At 42.4% G+C, this 22,015-nt stretch overlaps 1 protein-coding gene across 9 annotated transcripts in view; it reads left to right on the top strand.

Moving 5' to 3' along the window:
• The first annotated feature begins 552 nt into the window (after positions 1-552).
• Positions 553-22,015, top strand: part of nrcama (neuronal cell adhesion molecule a) — a 31,778-nt gene continuing 10,315 nt past the window's right edge. The window contains exons 1-18 of one of the 9 annotated variants that reach the window (XM_061761404.1): positions 553-720; positions 11,418-11,465; positions 16,268-16,413; positions 17,130-17,147; positions 17,476-17,581; positions 17,870-18,063; positions 18,147-18,269; positions 18,389-18,559; positions 18,683-18,730; positions 19,073-19,184; positions 19,256-19,440; positions 19,564-19,695; positions 20,396-20,539; positions 20,613-20,724; positions 20,819-21,133; positions 21,202-21,326; positions 21,507-21,536; positions 21,845-21,946. In XM_061761404.1, the coding sequence (XP_061617388.1) occupies positions 16,290-16,413; positions 17,130-17,147; positions 17,476-17,581; positions 17,870-18,063; positions 18,147-18,269; positions 18,389-18,559; positions 18,683-18,730; positions 19,073-19,184; positions 19,256-19,440; positions 19,564-19,695; positions 20,396-20,539; positions 20,613-20,724; positions 20,819-21,133; positions 21,202-21,326; positions 21,507-21,536; positions 21,845-21,946 (2,041 nt within the window). In that variant the 5' untranslated portion in view covers positions 553-720; positions 11,418-11,465; positions 16,268-16,289. The remainder of the gene's footprint in view (positions 721-11,417; positions 11,466-16,267; positions 16,414-17,129; positions 17,148-17,475; positions 17,582-17,869; positions 18,064-18,146; positions 18,270-18,388; positions 18,560-18,682; positions 18,731-19,072; positions 19,185-19,255; positions 19,441-19,563; positions 19,696-20,395; positions 20,540-20,612; positions 20,725-20,818; positions 21,134-21,201; positions 21,327-21,506; positions 21,537-21,844; positions 21,947-22,015) is intronic. The other 8 variants (XM_061761410.1, XM_061761408.1, XM_061761407.1 and 5 more) reach the window with 8 other exon arrangements.

Genomic DNA, 22,015 nt, shown 5'->3' with positions numbered 1-22,015 from the left:
ACATACATTTTGGACTTACCACACAAAAAAAGAAACATTTGGGAGGGAGGGGGGGGGGGGGTTCATCTCCCCTAAAATAGGCCTAGCGACGCCACTGATTTTCAACCTTCCATTTCAAAGTGAATCCCTCTCAAACTACGCTCGGGTTCTTTGAAATGACCAATTTCCAATTCTGAAAAATGCCACTGTGCCATTGATGTTTCAGTCGAGTTGGCGGCTCGTATTGCTGCAATACTCCACTCCTGCCGTATGCAACCAAGTCGCTGTAGCCAATGCTTAACAAAGAGCGGTTGTGAATACAGAGATCTCACTCTGATCATAATTTCGCTTCACACCCCAAATGTAGTCCCTCATTGTGAAACTCCGTATTGTTTCTTCGAGTAAGAGGACTATAAAGTATATGACTTTAAATGCACACTGGCATGAAGTCCCTCTACCCCCCCCCCCCCCCCCCCCCGAAAGAGTGGGCGTTCTTCAACTCGTAGACGATCTTTGTCGCCACTGGTTTTGGCAGCGGAGTGAGTTGGAGGAGGGTGGGGGAGCGGGGGAACAGTGTAGGTGAGGACCACACTCTGCTGCTGCAGCGGCCGAGAGGGAGAGGGAGAGGGGCGGACACACGGGGCTCGCCGGACGCGCTCCCTCTTAAGGCGCTCATCTCCATCACCACCGACATCACGGACCGATCTGGGGCAACGCGGAGGACACGATTTGCAGCCCACGGTGAGTTGGATTACCATTCTTTTATTCAGGAGATGGCGTTTTACGGGATCATATGGCGCAGTGCACATTGATGGGCAGGTTCTGCAATATGGAGGAAGATTGACATTTATATATATATATATATATATATTTTTTTTTTTTAAATGTTTCCTTCAATCTGGATTCTAGTGAGCACCACAGCATCTCAAGGGATGAAAGGCATTGCGCGGTTCTCCTCCCCGCAGGGGGATGCTTTTGTCGTGGAAATAGGTTGCGGTGGTTGGTAGTAGCGGCACTTATGCAGCCGTGCTTCGGCTTCATTGTTGCAGCCGGCCGGTGCATCCGGGCCCCGAGGTGCGCGCCGCCAGCTGTAGAAGCTCAATTGCTCTGTTTCATTTCACACGCAGACGGTGCAGATATTCGCCATATGGGGCCTTTATCGTCCTGGGAAATAATGCACATGATGTCTGATACATGCCTTTTCTTACTGATCCAACTAAATGGGTTATTAAGTGTTAGTGTACTCTACTGTACCCTACAGACATTTAAATCAATTAATATAAGACACAAATGTTCTTATCATAAGGAGTGGCTGGGGCGCTTTCAAATGTAGAGCAAAGGTGAGCAATGGTGCAGCAGATTGAAAGCTATGTGAAGCCATATCATTTCCTAATTTTTATCCACTATTATAGTATGAATACATCCCATTAATGCCCCTGAATCGTTGAACTGGATTTATGCACACACTGTTGAGTGTGCATGTGGCCACATACGATATGAAGGGACCTATAAGGACAAGCAATGTGAAACAAATTGTGGTTAAATATCAGCAAAACGTGTGTACCTCTATCCCAATTCCCTCGCATGCTTGCGCTGTATTTTGTAATTTGCATTTTTGAGATGCCTCTTTTTGTTCAGAATACTGCCCCGTTTGACTGGAACACCAAATACCAAACTCTCATCCCAATGTGGACGCAGCAGCCAAATGAATACAATTAGCACCCAGATGATTCTGTATACTTTTGGCTTAATAGCATCAGCACCCTGCAGCGATGATGACAGGCTCAAGCCAGGGAGGGAGAGAGGGGTATTAACACCCGCCCGAATACGCCCTCCGGTAACCTGCGCGCTTGCTTCACAGCTGGGCCGCGTTTGGGTGGCTGTTTTTATTAAAGTAGCGTGAATTATATTAAATTAGCGTGACTGGCTGAGGATTGATGAAGTGGAAAAATCATACAGTGAAATTGTGGGGGTTTCGGAGCGAACCAAAGGGGCCAAGGACACATTATTTTGGGTTTGATTGTGCCTAACTTTAATTTTGGGACACTTATTATGCCTTTCTAAGGATCACTAGAACTCCATGTACTCCATAGGGCCTGTAATTTTCTACCTGGTATGTTCCAAAGCTGTAAATGTCAAATGTCAAACGTACAAAATTTCAGGGTACAGTGCCACCCAATGACAAGACATGGCACTGCTAAAGGCACGTGTGTAAAACAAGGACAGGCGGTTAAGAAATACAACAGAAAGGGCAGAAGAGTAAAAATAAAAAAAAAATAAAAAAAAAGGTTAAGTGCAGCGAAGAGGAGTAAAAGAAGACCGATGGTCGACATGGGGCTGTGTTACGGGATGTGTCTGAAGTACGACTGGAGGCAGGTGATTACTCCAAGGACACACGCGGTTCCTGTACTCCAATGCAGCGCCATTGTTAATATTTTCTGAAACGACGACTGCTCTTCAGTGTCCGTGTCAGATTCAGGCTGGAGAGGGCTTTCGAGGCTTTCAGATGACTTGCTTTCGGTGGATTGAGCAGGAGCCAGATGGGCCGACGCTATACGGTACAAGACCGACGGGTTGTGGATGTCACCGGTGAAGAAAAAGAACAACATGGGCAAGGATTCTGCTATCATCCGTAAAACCAAAAACATTCACGAATCAATCATAGCAAAAATCCATTCTTTACATATAAAGTTAAATTGAAAGAGAATTCATATTTGGTTGTAATGGAATGTAACAGATCTACCATTGTTAGTTTTTGATATAATACGCATAATTTAACATCAGTCCTCTTTTAGAGCTAAATGGGTCCCATACCTGAGCAATACTTTACACCAGATTTGTCAAAATGTATTGAAAAAAACAAAAAAAACCTTGGGAGCACCTTCAAAAATCAGCTAACTGTAAATTTAGGTTATGTGTCTTCTCGCGTCCATTAGTGTTAAGGAATGAGGCACTGGGGAATCAAACAAATTCAATGGTTGGGGGCTTAATTCATTTTACAGTACGCCTAAAATAACATTTTCTTTGTCACAGTTGGAAAATGATTAGCGAGGATTTAGGTCAACGAAGCCATTAAAGAGCTCCTGCTTATCACATGACCAGCGGGATAGCCAATCAGTCTTGACAGTCATCGTGCTTAATTTAATTTATAGGCCATTACTGTACTGATTTCAGTATTTTATTTGCCCTCTTCTGGGAACATTAGTTTCGCCTACTTTGAGACATGTTTAGAATCTTTTTAATCCTTTGACACGACATTATTAGTTTTGAAAATGTTTTTTTTTTCTCTTTGCTTATCTGATGATGATCTGTCGCCAGAGAGATCTTCTTTCTTTTCCCTTTTCTGATCATCTTTTTTGTTCGAAAACAATCAACAGTCCAATGGGAAGAATCCAATAAGACCAGTCAGTTCTCAGTGTCTGTTAATAGGTAAACTAATTAAGCGACAATACAGTGTGGTTTTGAATCGTCATCTTTTCACTTGGCCTCAAACAGGAAATGTGATTTCGCCACAGAAGCGTGGTGACGATTGTCACCGGCTTATGTAAACATGAAATATGTTGTGTGTATGAAAATAGGCCGGAGTGTGTCATTGTATAACACATAAATCCTCTGCTAAAGCAAACGCACGTCATCGCACGTATGAAGGAATTTGCCTGGAGAGATATCTGGAAAGAAAAGTTCACCTGGAAATCGGGATTGTGAGGCAATGTATTACATTTTGAAGGATGGCAAAAAAGTGGTACCATTCCCAATTTCTAACCAGAAAAACTCAAAAGATTGCGGTGCACTGATCTGTGCATTTGCATGTCATTTGGCCTCTCGTTTGCATGCGTGAGACGGCAGCTCTCAGGACGCCAATTGTGGCCGCCGTCACTGTATGGAAGTCATTTCTTGTTTGTTCCTATGATGAGTCCTGATTTCGGGACACATTAAAGTCGGTTGCATTTTACACATTGGCCTCTTTTAGCCATAAATCTGTGGTGCTTGGTGTCACATATACTCTGCTCACGTTTTATTATCTTTTAAGTTTTTGGGGTTTTTTTTTTGCTTTCCAACATATTTATTCACAGATGCTAAAAAAAAAAAAAAAAGACTCGTGTGGCCTCTTTCATTTTTGTGATGGTGGCTCAAAATAGAACTGCCTTTTGATCATAAAACCACAGCGTTTCCACTCACTTTGTGCTTCCATTGGCAAAATTGTTTTTCACTACAGTAAATGCGATAATCTCCGCATGGAATGTCGCTCTCTTGATGAACCCGAACGCATTTTTCTTGTAATTTGAAGACGACAGCTGCTTCTTAACCTCTTTTTGAGCTAACAAGACCATCATTAACTTTTTTAATGACTTGGCTGGCAGCCAGGGATGCTTTGGCGATACAGACATACTGTATGTTTCATTCCCTCACATACTGTATGTAAAATCATTTCCCCGCTTTTTTGGAAAGCCATATCGCATTGTGTGGGTCGAAACCATTTAGCTACAAAATACTGACTGGCCCACTGTTGACTTTTTATACTCACTGTAGCCTCCCTTCACCTCCTTTTTTTTAATTATAGTATTATTGACTATGTTGATTGTGTTAACAGAACTAAATTCATAAGTAAATACCTGTTATTGTTTTTCTTAATTGTATGAATCATTTTGGCGATGGGTGCCGCTTTTTTCGGCTTGAGCACCTGCCCCTCCAAATTTTCTGTGCGCGTGCCCGCTTCCAGGAGCGTGTGAAAGAGAATGCCGCGAAAGTGCGCTCGACTCCAGGTGGGTTACTTTGAAGGGAGAAACTTGTGAATAGCTTTTGTGAGACCAGTCCTAGAACGTCTCTGACACACCTCGTATAATCGTAGTGCCTCATAATAATATATTATATATTCCCTTCAGGTAATTGCATTTAAAGAACCATTTGAAAGTAACTTTTTAAAAACTATTGCATGTTATTTTATTCCCACAGTCGTGTATTTTTTTCTTGACAGTATACACTCGCAAAACAGGGTAACAGACTATCAAGTGACCAGAGATTGTCCTGATACCAGTTCTCTTGTGTGAATGTATAATTTGGTATATCAGAGAGGGACTGCAAAGTGACCTATCAATTATGCATTACTTGGCCTGTCTTGTCACTTGCACTCACAATCTTTTTTTTTTTTAAGGGTTGCATCTGCAGATGTTCTTGTTCGGGAAGGTGGTCAAATACAGTGTTAAAATCCCTTTCTTTCAATTTGATGGCGAGTGATGGTGTGGATCACATATCACCGATCCATACGTGCCAGCGTGTGAGATTGCATTGACAACGGGGTTATTGATCCGGTGATTAGAGTTGGGGGCCCTGAAGGCATCGGCGAAGGTGAAAGCAAGCCCCCTCCTTTTGTTCATTTCAAACAGGGTGATCCTTTGTTGGCTCATTAACTGTGGGTCAAATCCACTTTAGGAGGGATACTCAGTTACTTAATCTTAATTAACCAGAATCCCCCTTGGTCCAGTTGTTAGCTGATTATTTTGGTGTGTTAGGGCTGGGCTTTCCACGGGAATGTTCATGATACAATACTCTCCTGTACAATGATTGCGAAGCTGCTAGCTTATGGTCAAATGTCCACATATTGTTGCTTTAAATGAGGAATTAAGAAATATTTCTTCAGAAGGCCATTGTGTTAATAGCTCTTAAAGCGGCGCATCCATTTTTAAAGACCAGCCAATGGAACAGCGGGCATGTTTTCACAGATGGTGTCGTAGCCTGTGCCGGGGTACGACCCAGGTCTCTAACGCTTCGGGCTCCGCTCATTAGCGCAGACAGCATGTTTTCAGAGTGGCAAAGTGCTGACTGGGGGCCTTTTGTGTAGAGATGGCCGCAGCCTCCCTTTTTACAGCTGGCTTCCTGCTGTCTGGCGTGCCGCGAGCTTAGCGCCACTGGCCGTCCACGCTGCAGTGCAAGAGCGCACAAGGGAGACGTTGAAGCTGCTTGGGTCGGCAACTTTGAGCTTTGGAGTGGTGATCCTTGTTTTTTGTTTGTTTGTCTTTGACCTTCCAGTTTGTTTTTCAATGACGTGCGGCCTGTCAACACAGATTTGCTAAGACTAATGGCCTCACAGAAGCTCTCGATAGAGCAATGTAAGCTCAAAATGATAAGGCATCCATCCATTTTCTTGATTAAAAGTGGCAGAACCAGTGAAATTATATCCTTGTTGCGCTGGATGCACAGTTGCAATGGGAAATAATCAGTCTTGTGTGTGTAGTATTTTCTCACTTAACGTGCAATCTGGTGTCACCTTTCCTGCTGTGACTTTGTCCGAGTATTAAGAAAATAAACCAATTTGCGGTCGTATTACTTGATTACTGCAACAGTTACTTCAGAATTTAATATGGCCTCCTGATCAGCGGCTATGCTATGCTAATGCAGTCTTTGTGTCCGCATTATTACGAGGACAGCGAACCAATGTTTCCAGACCCAAATCTGGAATCTAGAGTGACCATACTGAAACTAGTTTTACTCCTCCCAAATACTGTGAACACATTAAAATGTGTTAAAACACCTTTTAAAGTATTCCTTAGTGCCTGTTCTTAATCTCGCGCAAGAAACCAGAGCCAATCCTAAAACATCACTTTGAGGAAATGAAAAGAAGAAGGCACTTTTACTCACACAGTTCTACAAAGAAGAGGCAAGGCGTACTTGCGTCGAGCTGTTTATTTACTTTTGAACAGCCTGCTCGAGAGCATCAGGACCGCGGAGACTGTTGATGTTTTTAAAAGGTGGCTCAAGACTCACCTGTTTGGTTTAGCCTTTAACTGATTTCTTAACTATTCATTTTGACATTTATTTGTTACTTATGACTCATTATATTTATCCTGTTTTATTGTATTTCTTATTGTCCTTCATTTTTAAAAATCTTGTCCTTTTGTCTTTTGGGGCTCTATTTTCCTTACTACCGCAAAATTTGACTTGATTTGATTTGTCACTCCCAGTTGAAGATTACTGTAAAACTGGCACACAAGAAAATTCAACATTGCATATTTAAACACCAAAATGTTCATGCAAACCATGTAATTGCGTCTAATGAAAGTCTGCTAGCTTAATGCTAACATATTTTAACACTGCCAGGCCTCCCAGTTAACGTGGATATTTAACTTCTAAAGCCGTCAATGGCAGTGAATGTGTTAAACATAGATAATCTAGTGGAAGTTAACATATGATACGGTAATTATAAACCTTCAAATAGAAGCTACTTTAACACATACGTAGATGAGCAACGCATATAAACGCAGTACTATTACCGGAGCTTGCATTAGTTAGGGACCTTTTCTGCCTCTTCTTTTGCTGTTGGTACTATACTGAAAGCGTGGAGTCCTAAAATCCGACTTGCCCATGTACAGTAAAAACCCATACAGACACTCGCTTAAAAATCTCTGATTTTGCGTGGACGCAAACAACGAACTGCGATAGAACTAGGGTTCACTGTAAAGACTTACAACATATATGTTAGTCTCTATGAACTTGTGGACTGCTAAAGTTTTTTTTTTTTTTATTTCCTTCTAACATCTCAAAGTGAGAGCACAAATATTAGGTTCCTTTGCTTGACCGCCCCCCCCCCCCCCCCCCACACACACACACACTTTTCCTATAGACAGTCAATATTGGTCGTCTCCCAGGCATGCTTTACCTCCATACCCATCCAGTATTTACCCACCCTCATCCACGGCGCTTTGTGGTCCACACTCTCATTTCCTTTTGTCTTTCTCTGCATCTTTGTCTTTCCCTCGCTAAGACGGTCTCCAAGGGATATAAGGGATGCTTTATCAATGTGTCTTTGACATGTCTTGTCACTGATGGCCCGGCTTTGCTTGTTGAAGCCCTCTCGATGTGGTTAAAGCTTCTGAAATCTCCTGGGGGATAGAGTTTCGAACGTTCTCTGGTCTTGTTTTTGAGAGACGCCGGCATACTGTGCTGCATATTAAATACACGAGGCCTCTTTGTTCAACCTTGTCATCTGGAGTGGAAATCACAGACTGACACTGTGTAATCTCGTAACAGTATCACGATACAGAAATTGCGCAATAGTTGATACATTGCAAGAAAACCAACTCTTTCTTCTTCAAATTGGATCCATTCCCCAACGGAGTTGTTTTATGCAATCACTACACAATCAGCCATCAAGGAATGCTGCTTCCTGCTTCTTCTTTTTTTTATCCGCACAATCTCTATGTGACATTTCTGATGACTCCATCGTGTGCCCTGTGTGGTACTGCTGAGGGATGTCAAGGGTGGGAACTGCAGAAACAGGAGATTTGTCCTTTTAACCCCTTTGGGCGGGAGGGGGGTGGAAAAAAAAAAAAAAAAAAACTTCCAAGGGGTAGTAAATCTCTCTGATTAAACTCTGCTCTCCCTGCGTTTTTATTGCAGGGTGCATGGGTCTGTGTGTGTGTTACATCCCATCTGAAGGATATCCTCAGACTGTTAAAATTAAAATGGCACTTGTAGAGTCATGGTAACCGCCGTCCCTGCTTCGGTTCTGTTTTTAAGACCTACTAGAAGGGGCACTTAGTCGAGTGTAGACCTCCATCAAGGCTGAAGAACACGTCCTGAATTTTGTCTTGAAGATTTGTCTGGCGTTATCCACAACGAATCAGCTTGATCCATTTTCAAGTAGTACATAGTTGTTTTTACAACTGAAATAATAAGTACGTTGATCTCTGACAGACTGAGCATTAGCTACCAAGCATAATTTTGCATACCGCGCTACTATTGAATTCAAACGTATGGGTGTAGCTAATGAAGTGTCCAATTAGGGATTTTTGTATTGTGTGAAATTCAGGGGTGTCAAACTCATTGTAGTTCGGGGGCCACATAAAGCCCAATTTGATGTCAAAGGGGCAGGACCACTAAAATCTTTCCATTCCTGATATAAGAATAAATAACGATAAGTTTTTACCATTGTTTGCATGCAAAACAAATCAAATACATTAGGATTATTTTTTTTTAATCTAATGAAATTTTTTAATCATTTTACAAAACAATATCGGATTTCTTGAGTACTTTTTGTTTCAGTTTGTAATCTACAATGTGTGCATAATAACTGATCACAGTGATTGTATTTTAAGAAACAAAACTTCACAGGTATTTGGAACGGGAAAAAATATGCAGTAGTATTTCACTTTAAAGTGAAATCAATTTATGAAGACTTATTATTACCATTCCATTCTTTTTATAGGAGCGTAATAATTTTCTATTATCTTTAGTCCCCGCCACCACCACAATGGCCGGATTGTACCCCTTCGCGGGCTGGTTTTGGCCCGCAGGCCGTACGTTTGACAGATTTTTTTTAGATTGTACTGTTACTATAAGGAAGCTGGAGATTTGAGGCAATTGTGGGCCATTGTTTTATGTTTTTCAGCAATACGACACACATTACCTTAATTAGGTCATCTGTCATCTTTTGGGCACAGCGGAAACATTGCGACAGATGTTCTCTGATTGGCCCGAGGGCCCCCCCCCCCAAAAAAAAAATAATCTCATCACGCACACAGATGGCGTGTGTGATGGGCTGCAGGTGCCGCACATTCTTCCCAATTGTGCCGCTGCGATGTTTTCCATAGCTTTTAGGTGTACACGCACTACAAACACACACTCACACAAAGCTATTCGCACCCAGGGTCAGTTTTCTTATCACAAAGTCATTTGCCCCGTGTCACATGCTCAATGCGAAACTATTCAGTCGCGTGACGCATGTATAGTCCCAGCGGGTCCATAAAAAGTCACTTAGACAGCTAATTCATTCACAAACAGTAAATCCAAGCGCGCCAGGCTTTTTGTTCCATGCAGCGTCTCTCATTAGCCAAATGGTCAGGACGATGTCGCGGTTGTCCTGCCTGCCTCCCGAGGGAATATTTCAATATTCGTAGCAATTCGTGTTGCCATGTCATCTATTAATACCTCAGTTGTGTGTTTTTTTATTTTTTTTATTTTATTGCAGCACATCTGTTTTTTCTTTCAACCCATGCACTGTTTTGTGATAAATCGACACCTTGAAAATTATTTTTTGTTTCAATAAAAACAAAATGAAATGGGGAAAAAAAAAATCTAATTAGAATTGTATCAGGAAGGATTAAGAAAACATCCAGAAGAAATTTGGTATCGAGATATTTTTATTATTTACTTGCCCACCATGACAAGAAAAGTGTGCAATTTACTTACTGCTTTTGACTTTAACCCAAAAACATGCAATTTTTGGCCTTGCATTGCCATGGCAACATTCACGAGTTTGGGGGTTGGGTCCCCCATGTCTCTCCGCCCCCTCAATTCCTCTGTTGATGAAATGCTTTTAGATTTCTCTGTTAATAATACATGTTTCTGAATCGAGTTTCTCCCCTTCATCCGGGTTTCTCCTCTCTCGTGTCGATTTGCTCAGTTCAGTTCAGTTGAGCTCCATTTAACTCAAACTCTCACTTCAGTTTACTTCTTCTGAAATTGTGCCGATTGTGGCGTACTGCTTTTGAAACTCCCAATTTCAGATGAAACACATGGGTGCCATTCTTTAATCTTGCTTTCTCTATATGGTTTTGTTTCCATGGCAACATGTCACAGCTCGGGCCTGGCTTGCCACCCTTCCAATCTGTCGCTCTGTGTCACAGAGGGGCGGTTCAATGAAAAGACCTCTCTCTCTCTCTCTCTCGTCTCCCACACGAGCCAATCATTCGAAACATCATTTGCCTCGTTGCCCGGGCCAAGCTGAAAGCAGTTTTTTTTAATGGTTTCGAGTCAGACCGGGGCTGCGTTTGTCTCTTTGTCACATTTGTCGCGCTAATGTGAGATGAATGGAGGTCTCTTTTAGAGATTATCATAACGCATTCACGGTCACGGAGGGAAGCCTTCGGCGTGTATTTGTGGATGGTCATGTGTGTCCCTTGCCCCTGACGTTGGGTAAAAGCAATAGAAATGGCTGGAGATGTTGCGGTTATTGATTCAAGGTCTGATGTTCAGCGAGATTCGGTCGTTACTGGGCATTCCCTCGAGGCCCATAAGAGCTAGATTTGATTGCCCTCAGAAGAACAAAAAGCTAATAACACTAATATTAAATATGAATATTTAATGAGCCTTTCACAGTTTTATTAATATTATTTGCAAAGCAATTGGACTACAAATGTTCACTTTTATTGAGACTCATGCATTTTTCCCTCAAAAATATAAGGAAAATTATGAAAAAGAAATGTTTAAAATGACCAGTTTGGCTAACTATATTTATTCTTGGCTACATATTTATCCGGGTCCTCAATGAAACCGCCGCAAAGTTTAGTGGAATTCTGTTGGTTCGGTTTTTATTGCGCACTAACAAACAAACAGCTTTGACCGAGGTCATTGTCTCGTGTTGATAACGTTCAATGCCACCAAGCTCTTTCCGTTTATTATTAACCTATAAACTCATCACTTGTGATATGACTTTGTTGCAGATCTGGACCATTTCCTTGAAGAGGAGAGCTGAGGTTACATTCTCACAGGTAAGAAAGACCTCTTGGTGACTTATTGTAGTGCAAGTAGTATTTTAAAATTGACATGAAATGATTGGCTGTATATCTTTCAAGCTTATTGTGTTCTATTGCTGCAAATTGTGTTTGTAAAGTGATGCTATGTTGAGAATCACCCCACATGGCAGAGTATTGTGTAACACAGCACCTCCCATTACTATCATCATTACCTGTATAGTCACTGCATTGCGTCACCTTGACCTCTAACTAGTGAGTCATCATTGTGTTTTGACTGCCAAAAAAAGCGTGACATGTTTCTCTTGGCTCCGCTCTGCGAGTAATCCCAATGAACAGATGGGTGGATGAGGAAAAAGGGTGGTGGGGGGGGGTGGACGAGACCACCAGCTTGTTGCGGCGCTAAGACAGCATCAAATCAACTCTCCTCTCACCTCCAGCCCCTTTTTTCCACATCATGCCCTTCCCTCTTTGGTTTACATCGCAGAGTGCATTTACCCCCAGGCTCGCTCTTATGATTTGGTACCATCTGTCTAATAAACCATATCACCAACGTAAATAAACCGCCTTTGATACTTTTATTCGGATATACACGGCAACAATTAATCTCTTGGGTTTTGCCTTGAAACACTGATTTTCGAGGAGTGTTATGCAACAGTGTGTCCTAATTTGAGCCTGGAATAGCAGCTTTAAAATCACAGGAATGATACAGTGGCTTGTGTCATGACCCTACTTTAGTGGTCTATAACTGTGCTTCTCCATTGCTGTCACAATTGGACCCGCATTTTCCTATTGTTGCTTCGTCACGACCCACTTTTGTAGAAACTGTAGTGAATAAATAAAAATGTATGTAAATAAAATGGATGCTAATGGTTGGACATGCTAATAGGATTAGCACTGATGTTATGCTAAATTATAACCCATCAAATAACACACGCGGAGCAGTCCATAGCTACTTCCTTAATTATTACAATTGGGAGGAGGTGGAGAGCCACACCATTATTGAAGGGACAAACTTCAGGTGTACACAACAATGTGTGTTGCTTAAACAAATACACTGAAATACAGACAAATACTAGTGAAATCATGTTAAAACGTTAACAATAAAATATTGATTAAAAACAAATTAATAGTGTTAGGAATGTGCTAATGACTATACAATATAGCTGGGCATGAAAAGCAATGATTTTAACTTCATAGCTGGCTGGACTATTACCTGCTCAATACTACAGTGCATTTAAATAGAGGTAGGCTTCATACTCTGTATACGTTTGTGCTCTACTGAGCATAGTTCCGTTTCTACTGAAGCTATTAATAACTATCCAAACAATACAGAGTGGGAAACGCGTGCTGGTTTTCACGTCACGAATATCTTATCCTGTATTTTTTCACATCACAATATATATTGTAATGATTCCCCCCCCAATATCGTGGAGCCCTAGTGATCGTCCATACCAGAACCGGTCTACAAACCCGGTGGAATTTTTGTCTTACTGTGGTGAGAATGACTATTGATTTTTGTGCTTTACATCTGCAGTTTTCTAAAAGGACCATAAATCAACACATAATAGACCTAGTTGCTATATGTATGGATTATCTTAGTTATACGATAAAATGTCAAGTTTCAAGGGGTATATTGTGTTGCATTTAATCAACATATGATTAGTACCTTTTATAGGGAATTCTTCTGTGAGTTGTCACTTTATGCCCTGGAGTAGCCCTGCCGTTTCAGCGCTATGCCGGCGGTAAACAACACAGGAGGACAATAGGCCGGAGCGCTTGCGGATGTAAGAGAGACACGGGCCGCATCTCGCTGACCATCAGCACTTCACAAAGCCGGCAGGGATTGTGCGGATGATGCGAGAATGGCTAACCGCCCCGGAATAAACGGGGATGGTCCGCTGGTGAGGTTCTTTGTTGCAGTTGCATGTGATCCCAGGCAACTCCCAATTTCGTTCCCGATAGGGTCAGCAGTTACTGGTGGGTTTTAAGAGTCCCATCTTTGAAGAGGTTAAAATGAAAGCTCACTACTAGAAACATCTACACAACAAACCATGTGATTCCCTGGATTGTACAGTATTTGCATAACAATTTGCATGCTGTCCCAGACAGTGTGGGAAAAGTGCAACATTAGCCAGGCACTGTCTGCGGTATGAATGTAGCTTCAAACAAAGCACTTAACCTTGACTCAGTGTCCCGTGTCTGCAAATGGTTTGTCTGGGCTTTTCTCTCAAGAAGTAGAGCTCTTTTCTCACCTTGCAACTTCTTTATGGGTTTTGAGACGAAACTGCTTTTGGTTATGATTTATAAAAGTAGATGTGAAGCAGCCCGGGGACAAGGCTTCTTCTACATCTCTTTATACAGAGGAGTGGTATGCACGCATTTCTTTCATTTCAACAGCTGCATGATGTCAGCTAAGTACTACACAGACAAAGTCTGCTCGATTCTCAGCTTTATTGTCAGCGTAACTGAGAGTTGAGTCTTATATGTCAAGCAGCAGCGCAGGCCACGGTTGCTTCTCCTTCGTTGTGCTTTGTGTTTTGTCTTGGTTCTGACTCCTTGTTCTGTTGATTGACTCTGGGTATGCGCCTCAATGGAGACAAAGGAAGGTGTGTGTTTTTGTTTCTTAATTTTGGAGCGTATACTACAATGAACCCCCACTGTAGTGAAAATCTGCAAGTAATTGACGACCCCCTCGCCCTTAAAAAAGATTTATGAATGACTATAGATGCCACAAGATGGCGGCAAAGCACTACTTTTGTCTCAATGAAGCTCCTCACACACGCTTCAACATACAGTAATAGTTCCTCGACATCAAGATGCCTCAAGATGGAAGCAAAGAAATGCCTTCTCTTTTCTCAATGAAACTCCTCACCTGCTATTACATTTTATTTGAGTAATAACTCTTTCACATTGAAAATGTCAGCGTATTTTTACTGATGTGACAGCCGATGACCGTTTTGCATGCCACCCTCCCCTGACGCACGCCTCTCGTCCTCCTTATCTGCCTCGTCAGGCTGCCAGCCTTCAGCTTCTCTGTGTGACAAGGCTGTGCACTGACCAACTTAGAATGTTGCTTTAGGATCCAATCAAAAAAAGGGGCACTTGGGTTTCGTGTCAAGAGCTTTATGTTCCGCCTCGCGTCCTCCAATTTAGTCCGATCGTGTGTCCAATAATAACATTGTCATGAGGCGGTGTGGGGCAACGGGAGGGAATAGAAGGCACAAGGACGGAGTGACTGAGGCAGTGTCTGTGCTGCAGGGTTCCTCTTTGACCTTTGATTCCCACCCATGAGTCAGAGGATGAGCGATGAGGCGCCCAACGAGCCAAACACATCTCCTCTCGGCGTTGGTCATCGGGAATGTGGCATGAGAATCTTTTGGGATGCTTTTTGTGTTCAGCTGTCGAGAATGCTGCTGTCAGAAAAAAAGTCTGCTACCAGAAAAATTAATCTACCACAGAAAAACTTTGTCACCATTTCTGTTCATAACTTTTATGGGCAGGATTTCCACGATGCAACGCAAAAGCTGCAATGCATTGTGGGATGTGGTGGTGAGCATCTAGGGCTAGCAGTAACCACAGTTAATGTAAACATTACTGTACCTGAAAAGGTTAAGACACTGCGCAGTGATTTGCGAGCAAACCCACTGTTATTTCATCATCAGAAATTGTTGTCACCTATTTCTATATTGTGCAGTGTTTATTTTTAAACACAAAACAATCAAAATAAAGGAAATATGTTGTTCTGCAGCTGCAACGGATTAATTGCATTTCCATTCATTTCAAGGGGAAACATTACCTCGGTTTGCGTGCAATTAATCGAAAACGGGGGCACGGAACAAATTCAATTCATAACTCCTAGTTCCATTGTATCTGTTCATATTTGTTTATCATTTGAAAGCACTTATAAACAACAACTAAAGTGAGTGGGGGGTCGGGGGGGGGGGGGAAATAACATTTGACTGCTTCAATTTAGTAGGAATTTTGAGGGATGCGTTTAACAATTATCAGTGTTCTGTTTGCAACAGTATTGATATAACTACAACTATTTTCTTACGCTTATCCGAGGTCGGGTCATTTTGCAATGATGTTGTGTTGAGTCATCGCAGGTAGATCATTTGTGCCATACCACATGCATGTAATTAAGCCGAAGCTAGCCATAACATTAGCACAATATCGTTTTGAGCCTCGCAATCATATTTGAAGATTTTAATGTTGGCGTTCGCTTCGCTTTGGTACCAGTGAGCCGAGAACGCAGTTGGACGCGTGAGCGTAATTAGTCTTAGCCCGAGGCCCCATTAGCTCACACACTCTACCGAGCTCAGCCGGAGAAAATCTGGACTCCAAACATTCTGTGTTTTTTTTTTTTTCACCCTTGATCATAAGAATGGCCTTACGCGCACATGTTCTTGCGCTTCAGGATGCAGTTTGCCAAAGCCCATTAAAGTCAACATGCTTCTGTTTGTTTGCACGTATCGGCGCGTCTCTTTACGAAAGACTGCAGAGGCCCGCGGGTCGTCGCTCGCCGTGACCGTTCCGCTCGGGTGCCCTGGCGTGGCACATGTTTAACGGTGAACACGTTGGGTGCTGTCGTAATCGGCACTTGGTTTTACCTCCAGGGTCGGAGAGATGTCATGTGAGTGACTCAAAAATGCCAGTCACAAATGGATCCTAATGTCTATTGTAAATGCCTGTGTACCAGATAAGGCCAAAAGACCCTCGCTGGTGTTTTTTTGTGGGCCTTTTTATTTTATTTTATTTATTTTTTTAAATAAAACAGTGTTGGACCTCATTTTCAAAAATTGTACCCTTCACACCAGTGCACGGTTGAGCCGGTGAGATATGGACTTCACCGTGGTCCACCTGATCGTGGGCGAGAATACCATGAGGTCCTCGGGCTCTGGAGCTGTTCTTCTCATGATCCTCTTGAGTCACATGACATCAGCGCTCGAAGTGCCCCTTGATCGTAAGGCTAATCTACCTCATCAATATGATAGTTCATGAAATGCCCATAACATGAGGTCCAAAGCAAGATCTGTAAAAAGAACTTTTGATAAAGCTCTTGTATTGGATCTCATTATGCAATGCAGGTGTACCTAATGGACAGGGTGATTGAAAAGTAACTGTTTCAAAATACTTACAAATTGTTTATTGTAATATTTTTGTGTGTTCTTTAAAGTATGAATTTGTACAAGAAATTGATATGAGAGGAAAGTTAGCGTTAGTTTTGATCTAAAATTCTATATGGGCACCAGAGTTAGCTAGCTACCCAGGAATCGCGTCAAATGGTTTCACTTAGAACCATCGTGGGATGGAAGGCGTAACTTCTTCTATTGAGCCATTCAACTTTCTCCAAAGTCTTTGGTTTGGTACAGTAGATTTGCTCCATTTAAAGAACAAATGCAAAAAAAAAGAGAACATTACAATAAATCAATAATGATAAAGTATTTTAAAATAGGGAGTTATTTTTCAACCACCCTGTATATAATTGTGACTTTTTTTTTTTATAACATTGAGTGCCCCTATTGTGCATTTAAGCAGACCAATAGCTCAATAAAAAGCTCTATTTCACTTGAAGCTGTGATGTTTTTTTGTGTTTTGTTTTTTGGCTCACTGCAAAAACTAACACCTCTCCGTAATATTCTGTCGCTGTGCGTCTGCGTTCACCTGGTGGACAAAAAGCTAAGGTCCTGGAAGGATGTAAGTTTGCACCAACTGTGACCTAGTGTGGGCTTTTTTTTTTTTTGTCTTTATATTTGCAATATTGCATGCAGTGACAATGTTGTATTAGAAATGCAAATGAAATTTGAATTTTTTGGAGTGCTTCTAAGTTGTTATCACAAAAGTTTCAGGACACAACTCAATAATAATATTATGATTGTTATTTGGCCAATGAGTTTCAGTGTCCCAATACTTTTGTCCTTCTTGTGTCGCTTGCTGTGATGTGCCCTTTCGCACGCCGTCCTCGTGTTGAAAACATCATCGCATGCCTATTAATGACTACCGTTAATAACTCTTACTCTTGCAGTGCCCCAGCCCCCAACTATTACGCTACAGTCACCGAAGGATTACATCTTTGACCCACGGGAGAACATCGTCATCCACTGTGAAGCCAAGGGGAAGCCTCACCCCAAGTGAGAAACGGCACCCGCCACAATTCTTACCACTGATTTCAGTTTTATCCTCCCTTTTAGGAAATGATTGATCTGTTCTAGACCAAAGATTTAAAAAGAAGGGAAGAAAAAGAGTTGCCACAGCAACGGTGGTCAAGGAAAGCAATCGACCAAGAAACACACACACCTGTCAGATTGAATTAGCCGGCGTGGAAACAGCCTCCTGCAACTCAGTTAATGATTAATGCCAATTCCTTTTCAACCATAAAATATACAAATGAAAGGTTTGTGCTGTTTTTCGTATATTAGCTTTTCTTGGACGAGGAATGGGAGCCATTTTGATGTGGAGCAAGACTCCAAAGTTCTCATGAAGCCTAGTTCGGGAACTCTGGTCATTGACATCAGTGGGGAAAAAGCCGAGGCCTACGAGGGGACTTACCAGTGCACGGCCCACAATGATCACGGCACGGCTATCTCCAACAACATTGTCATCAGACAGTCCAGTAAGAATTCATATACACGTGTTCATATTTTGTATGACTATGCTTGGGTGCCATTTACAGTATATGATGTTGGTGACTCCCAGGGTCCCCCTTGTGGTCGAAAGAAAGACTTGAGGCCATCACAGTGCAGACGGGGGTCTCGCTGGTGCTGCAGTGCCGACCCCCGGCAGGGCTGCCCCCTCCCGTCATATTTTGGATGGATAACAGTACGTCTATGTTACGATTGAGCCTCATTTTCAAATTGTAGGATTTAAAAAAAAATAAAAAATAAATAAAAAATGCAACTATGTAATGGGGGGTGGGGTAAAAAACCCAAATGTCTCAGTTTTCCAGAGACTGCCGCTGGACAATCGAGTGTCCCAGGCCCTGAACGGAGACTTGTACTTTTCCAATGTCCTCCCGGAGGACAACAGGAATGACTACATCTGCTATGCCCGCTTCCCTTATACACAGACCATCCAGCAGAAGCAGCCCATCTCCGTCACCGTGCTGGAGAGTAAGTCTGCACCTAACCCACGGATTTGACAGCGCGTGTTAATTTATTATCGACCAGAAAAGCCTGTGTGAAATGAAATATTTTTGCCCGTTTTTGCACGCTTATGATTTGTTTCTGTTACAGTGGATACAATGAATGACACCTCTTTATACAATGTCACTAACTTTAGTGGTGAGTGTTGCTGGTTCATGTCCAGCATTGTGGTGTCACTCCACTCCTGGCCCAACCATGTGACATGTACCTACAAACTCCACCCCGCACACATTGTGACTACTAACCGAAAGTTGTCTGAAGATTAAGCGTTCAAAGATAAAAGGCACCACATATGTTAACCCTCAACAAGCACCTCTTGGTCCTTACGTGTTGTGTTCAACTTTGCCCTTATTGTTTGCCCCCTTTACCCACTTTGATGCCCTCAGTGAGCTGTCATTACTTCCCATACTCCTTCCTTGTCTCACGGTGTCAAAAAGCCTTAAATTTGATCTCATTTGCGCTCTCTCTTCGTGCGATTAGACAACCCGACGGGGGAGCGGCGTCCTGGTTTTATGACGCCTCTGGGCGCCTCCAGCACCAAGATGGTCCTGCGAGGGGAGACTCTCGAACTGGAATGCATCGCCGAAGGCTTGTAAGTATGCGTATTATTATACCAATAATGCGTCCGCAACAGAATAAGGTGAATAACGGTTACCGCGGCAGGCCCACTCCGGAGATGTCTTGGCAGAAAGACGGAGGAGAGCTGCCGACCAGCAGGGTGTCGTTCCTCAACTACAAGAAAACCCTGAAGATTTTGGACGTAAGCGAAGCCGACGCCGGCGACTACACCTGCACGGCCACCAACCGCCTGGGCACGGCACACCACAACATCAAGGTCAATGTCAAAGGTAGGAACACCTTTATCCACCTAGTGCACCATAAAAGCCCCTAAATCCTACAGGCTATAAAGTCCTTATTCCCTGAGCTCTCTCGTGCTTCTCTCTATTTCTTATTTCCGTTTTATTTAACAGCTGCTCCGTTCTGGATCAGCGCTCCCAGGAACCTGATCCTCGCCCCAAATGAGACTGGGATCCTGACTTGCAGAGTCAATGGAGACCCCAAGCCGGATATAAATTGGTTTGTCAATGGAGTTCCCATAGAAAGTGAGTGGAGTGCTTATGGGTCATTTTCATTTAATTTCATCAATACCAGTCAGGAGTCAGAACACTTTTTTTTTTTTTTTTTTTTTTGCGGCCTTGGTTTCATATGGATAAATGAGTCCAATGCTGAAACAGCCGTGCTTAAAGTCCTATTGTCAAAATGCTATTGATGGTTTAAAATTTTAGGCCATTATAGACAATGAAGAGATCAATACACAGATTTCACAGCAGTCCAATGCAAATGTAATCTGAACAACAAGATTTCTTCAGCTTCAGAAAAATCATAAACAATGATAACGACTTCAAGTTTGCCAAAGCTTTGTTGATAGAACACAATCACAGAGCACATGATGGTGACGCGCTGAAATACACTTCTTGCATAATGGTAAATATAAAAGTGCATATCGGGAAAGACAAACAGCTTCATAAAAACCGCGTGAGTTGAAACTGCAGATACAAGTGCATAAATTATCCTAACTACTCATTAAACCCATTGCACTGTTGTATTTATAGAATCGTAATAACGGGAAAGATGTTTTTTTTTTTTGGAGACGTTCACAAGTTCATATATATTGCAGAAACTCCTATATGTACAAAAATGTATGTATGTACGTCAAATGTACCGTTATTGAGCCTTATATGTAATTAGGCAATGCTTGTAAAATATTTTTTCCCCTCGTTTATATGGTCTTTAATTCGCTAGATGCTCCTGAAGACCACACCCGCAAGGTGGATGCCGACACAGTGATTCTTAGCCGTGTGCAGTCTGGGTCCAGTGCCGTTTATCAGTGCAACGCCTCCAATGAATTTGGCTACCTGATCGCCAACGCGTTTGTCAGTGTGCTCGGTAAGTCAGAAACATCAGCGTTGCCATGGAGTTTCGCAAAAGCCTGATGGGCATTTTGACTTTGATCATGTAGCTGAGCCCCCGAGGGTGCTCACTCCCCCCAACCAAGTGTACCAGGTCATCACCAATAGCCTTGCTTTACTACACTGCGCCACTTTCGGCTCACCGATACCAACCATTACATGGTAAAAAATGTTTAAAAAAAAAAACAAAAAAACACCTGTTTGCTATGAATTACCCACAACATTTCTGGAGTTATATTTATGCTTTTCTTTGTAGGTTCAAAGACAGTCAGATCAGTATTAAGAGTGAGGACCCCTATGTGATCCACGAGAACGGTACTTTGGAGATCAATGTGGCCCAGTCGCAAAACAGCGGGAAGTACACGTGCATTGCCACCAACAACCTGGGCGTCAAGGAGAACCATGTCTTCCTGGAGGTTAAAGAACCCACACGCATCCTGAAGCAGCCGGAATACAAGGTGGTACAGCGAGGCACGAGCGCCGTGTTCGAATGCAAAGTCAAACACGACCCATCCCTCATCCCCACCATGACCTGGCTCAAAAACAGCGGTGAACTGCCCGACGACGAGAGGTACACTGAACGCATCGTCTCTTCGGAGCGACTCATTAAAAATGAGGTGACCTCATTCTACTTGTTAGGTTTGAGGTGGACGCCGACAGTCTGACCATCAAAGACGTGACGGATGAAGATGCGGGCACTTACACGTGCATCATGAACACTACCCTGGACCGGGACTCCGCCAGGGCCACGCTTACTGTCGTCGGTACTTCCGCTCCTTCTTTTCCTGCGTCCACTTTGAGGCACTACTGAGAGTATCGAACTCATTCACACAGAAGCTTCCACTTGATATTTGACAACTTTTTCCTGCTTTTCTTCTGCTGTCTCATCTATGTGTCACTTATACTAACTTTGTGTACTCTACTCTTGATTCTTACTCTCTCAGAGGCTACTCCTACGCCAGCTATTGTCTACGGTAAACATACACTGTCTACAGTGTAGTCATGTGACATTGTTTGAACCCTCATCCTCACCTAACAACCTTTTTTTCATAATAATAATAATATTGTAATATATGTTTGTATTTTTTTTTATATGGACCTCAATATTTATTTATTTTTTATTTTATTTTATTTTTTTAATTCTCATTCCTTCGTTAAGAATAACATTTCCGGTCACCCACCACCACTCAATACAATGAACAAAACATTCTAAATTCTCTCTTTTTTTGTTTTTGTTTGTTTTTCCCCCCCAGTAGTTCTAAGGACTATCTTATTTTCGCAGAGAAACCTGACCCGCCCACTGATCTGGAACTCACTGACCAGACCGAGCGGAGTGTTCAGCTCACTTGGATCCCTGGCGATGAACACAACAGTCCCACACAAAGTATGTTTTTTTTTTTTAAAGGTGATGTTTAACTGTTTTATATTGTAATATGAAACTCTTACAACATGG

This window comes from Phyllopteryx taeniolatus, chromosome 22 (genome assembly GCF_024500385.1).
Source record: "Phyllopteryx taeniolatus isolate TA_2022b chromosome 22, UOR_Ptae_1.2, whole genome shotgun sequence".
NCBI lineage: Eukaryota > Metazoa > Chordata > Actinopteri > Syngnathiformes > Syngnathidae > Phyllopteryx > Phyllopteryx taeniolatus.
This window is presented reverse-complemented; position numbering and strand designations above follow the sequence as displayed.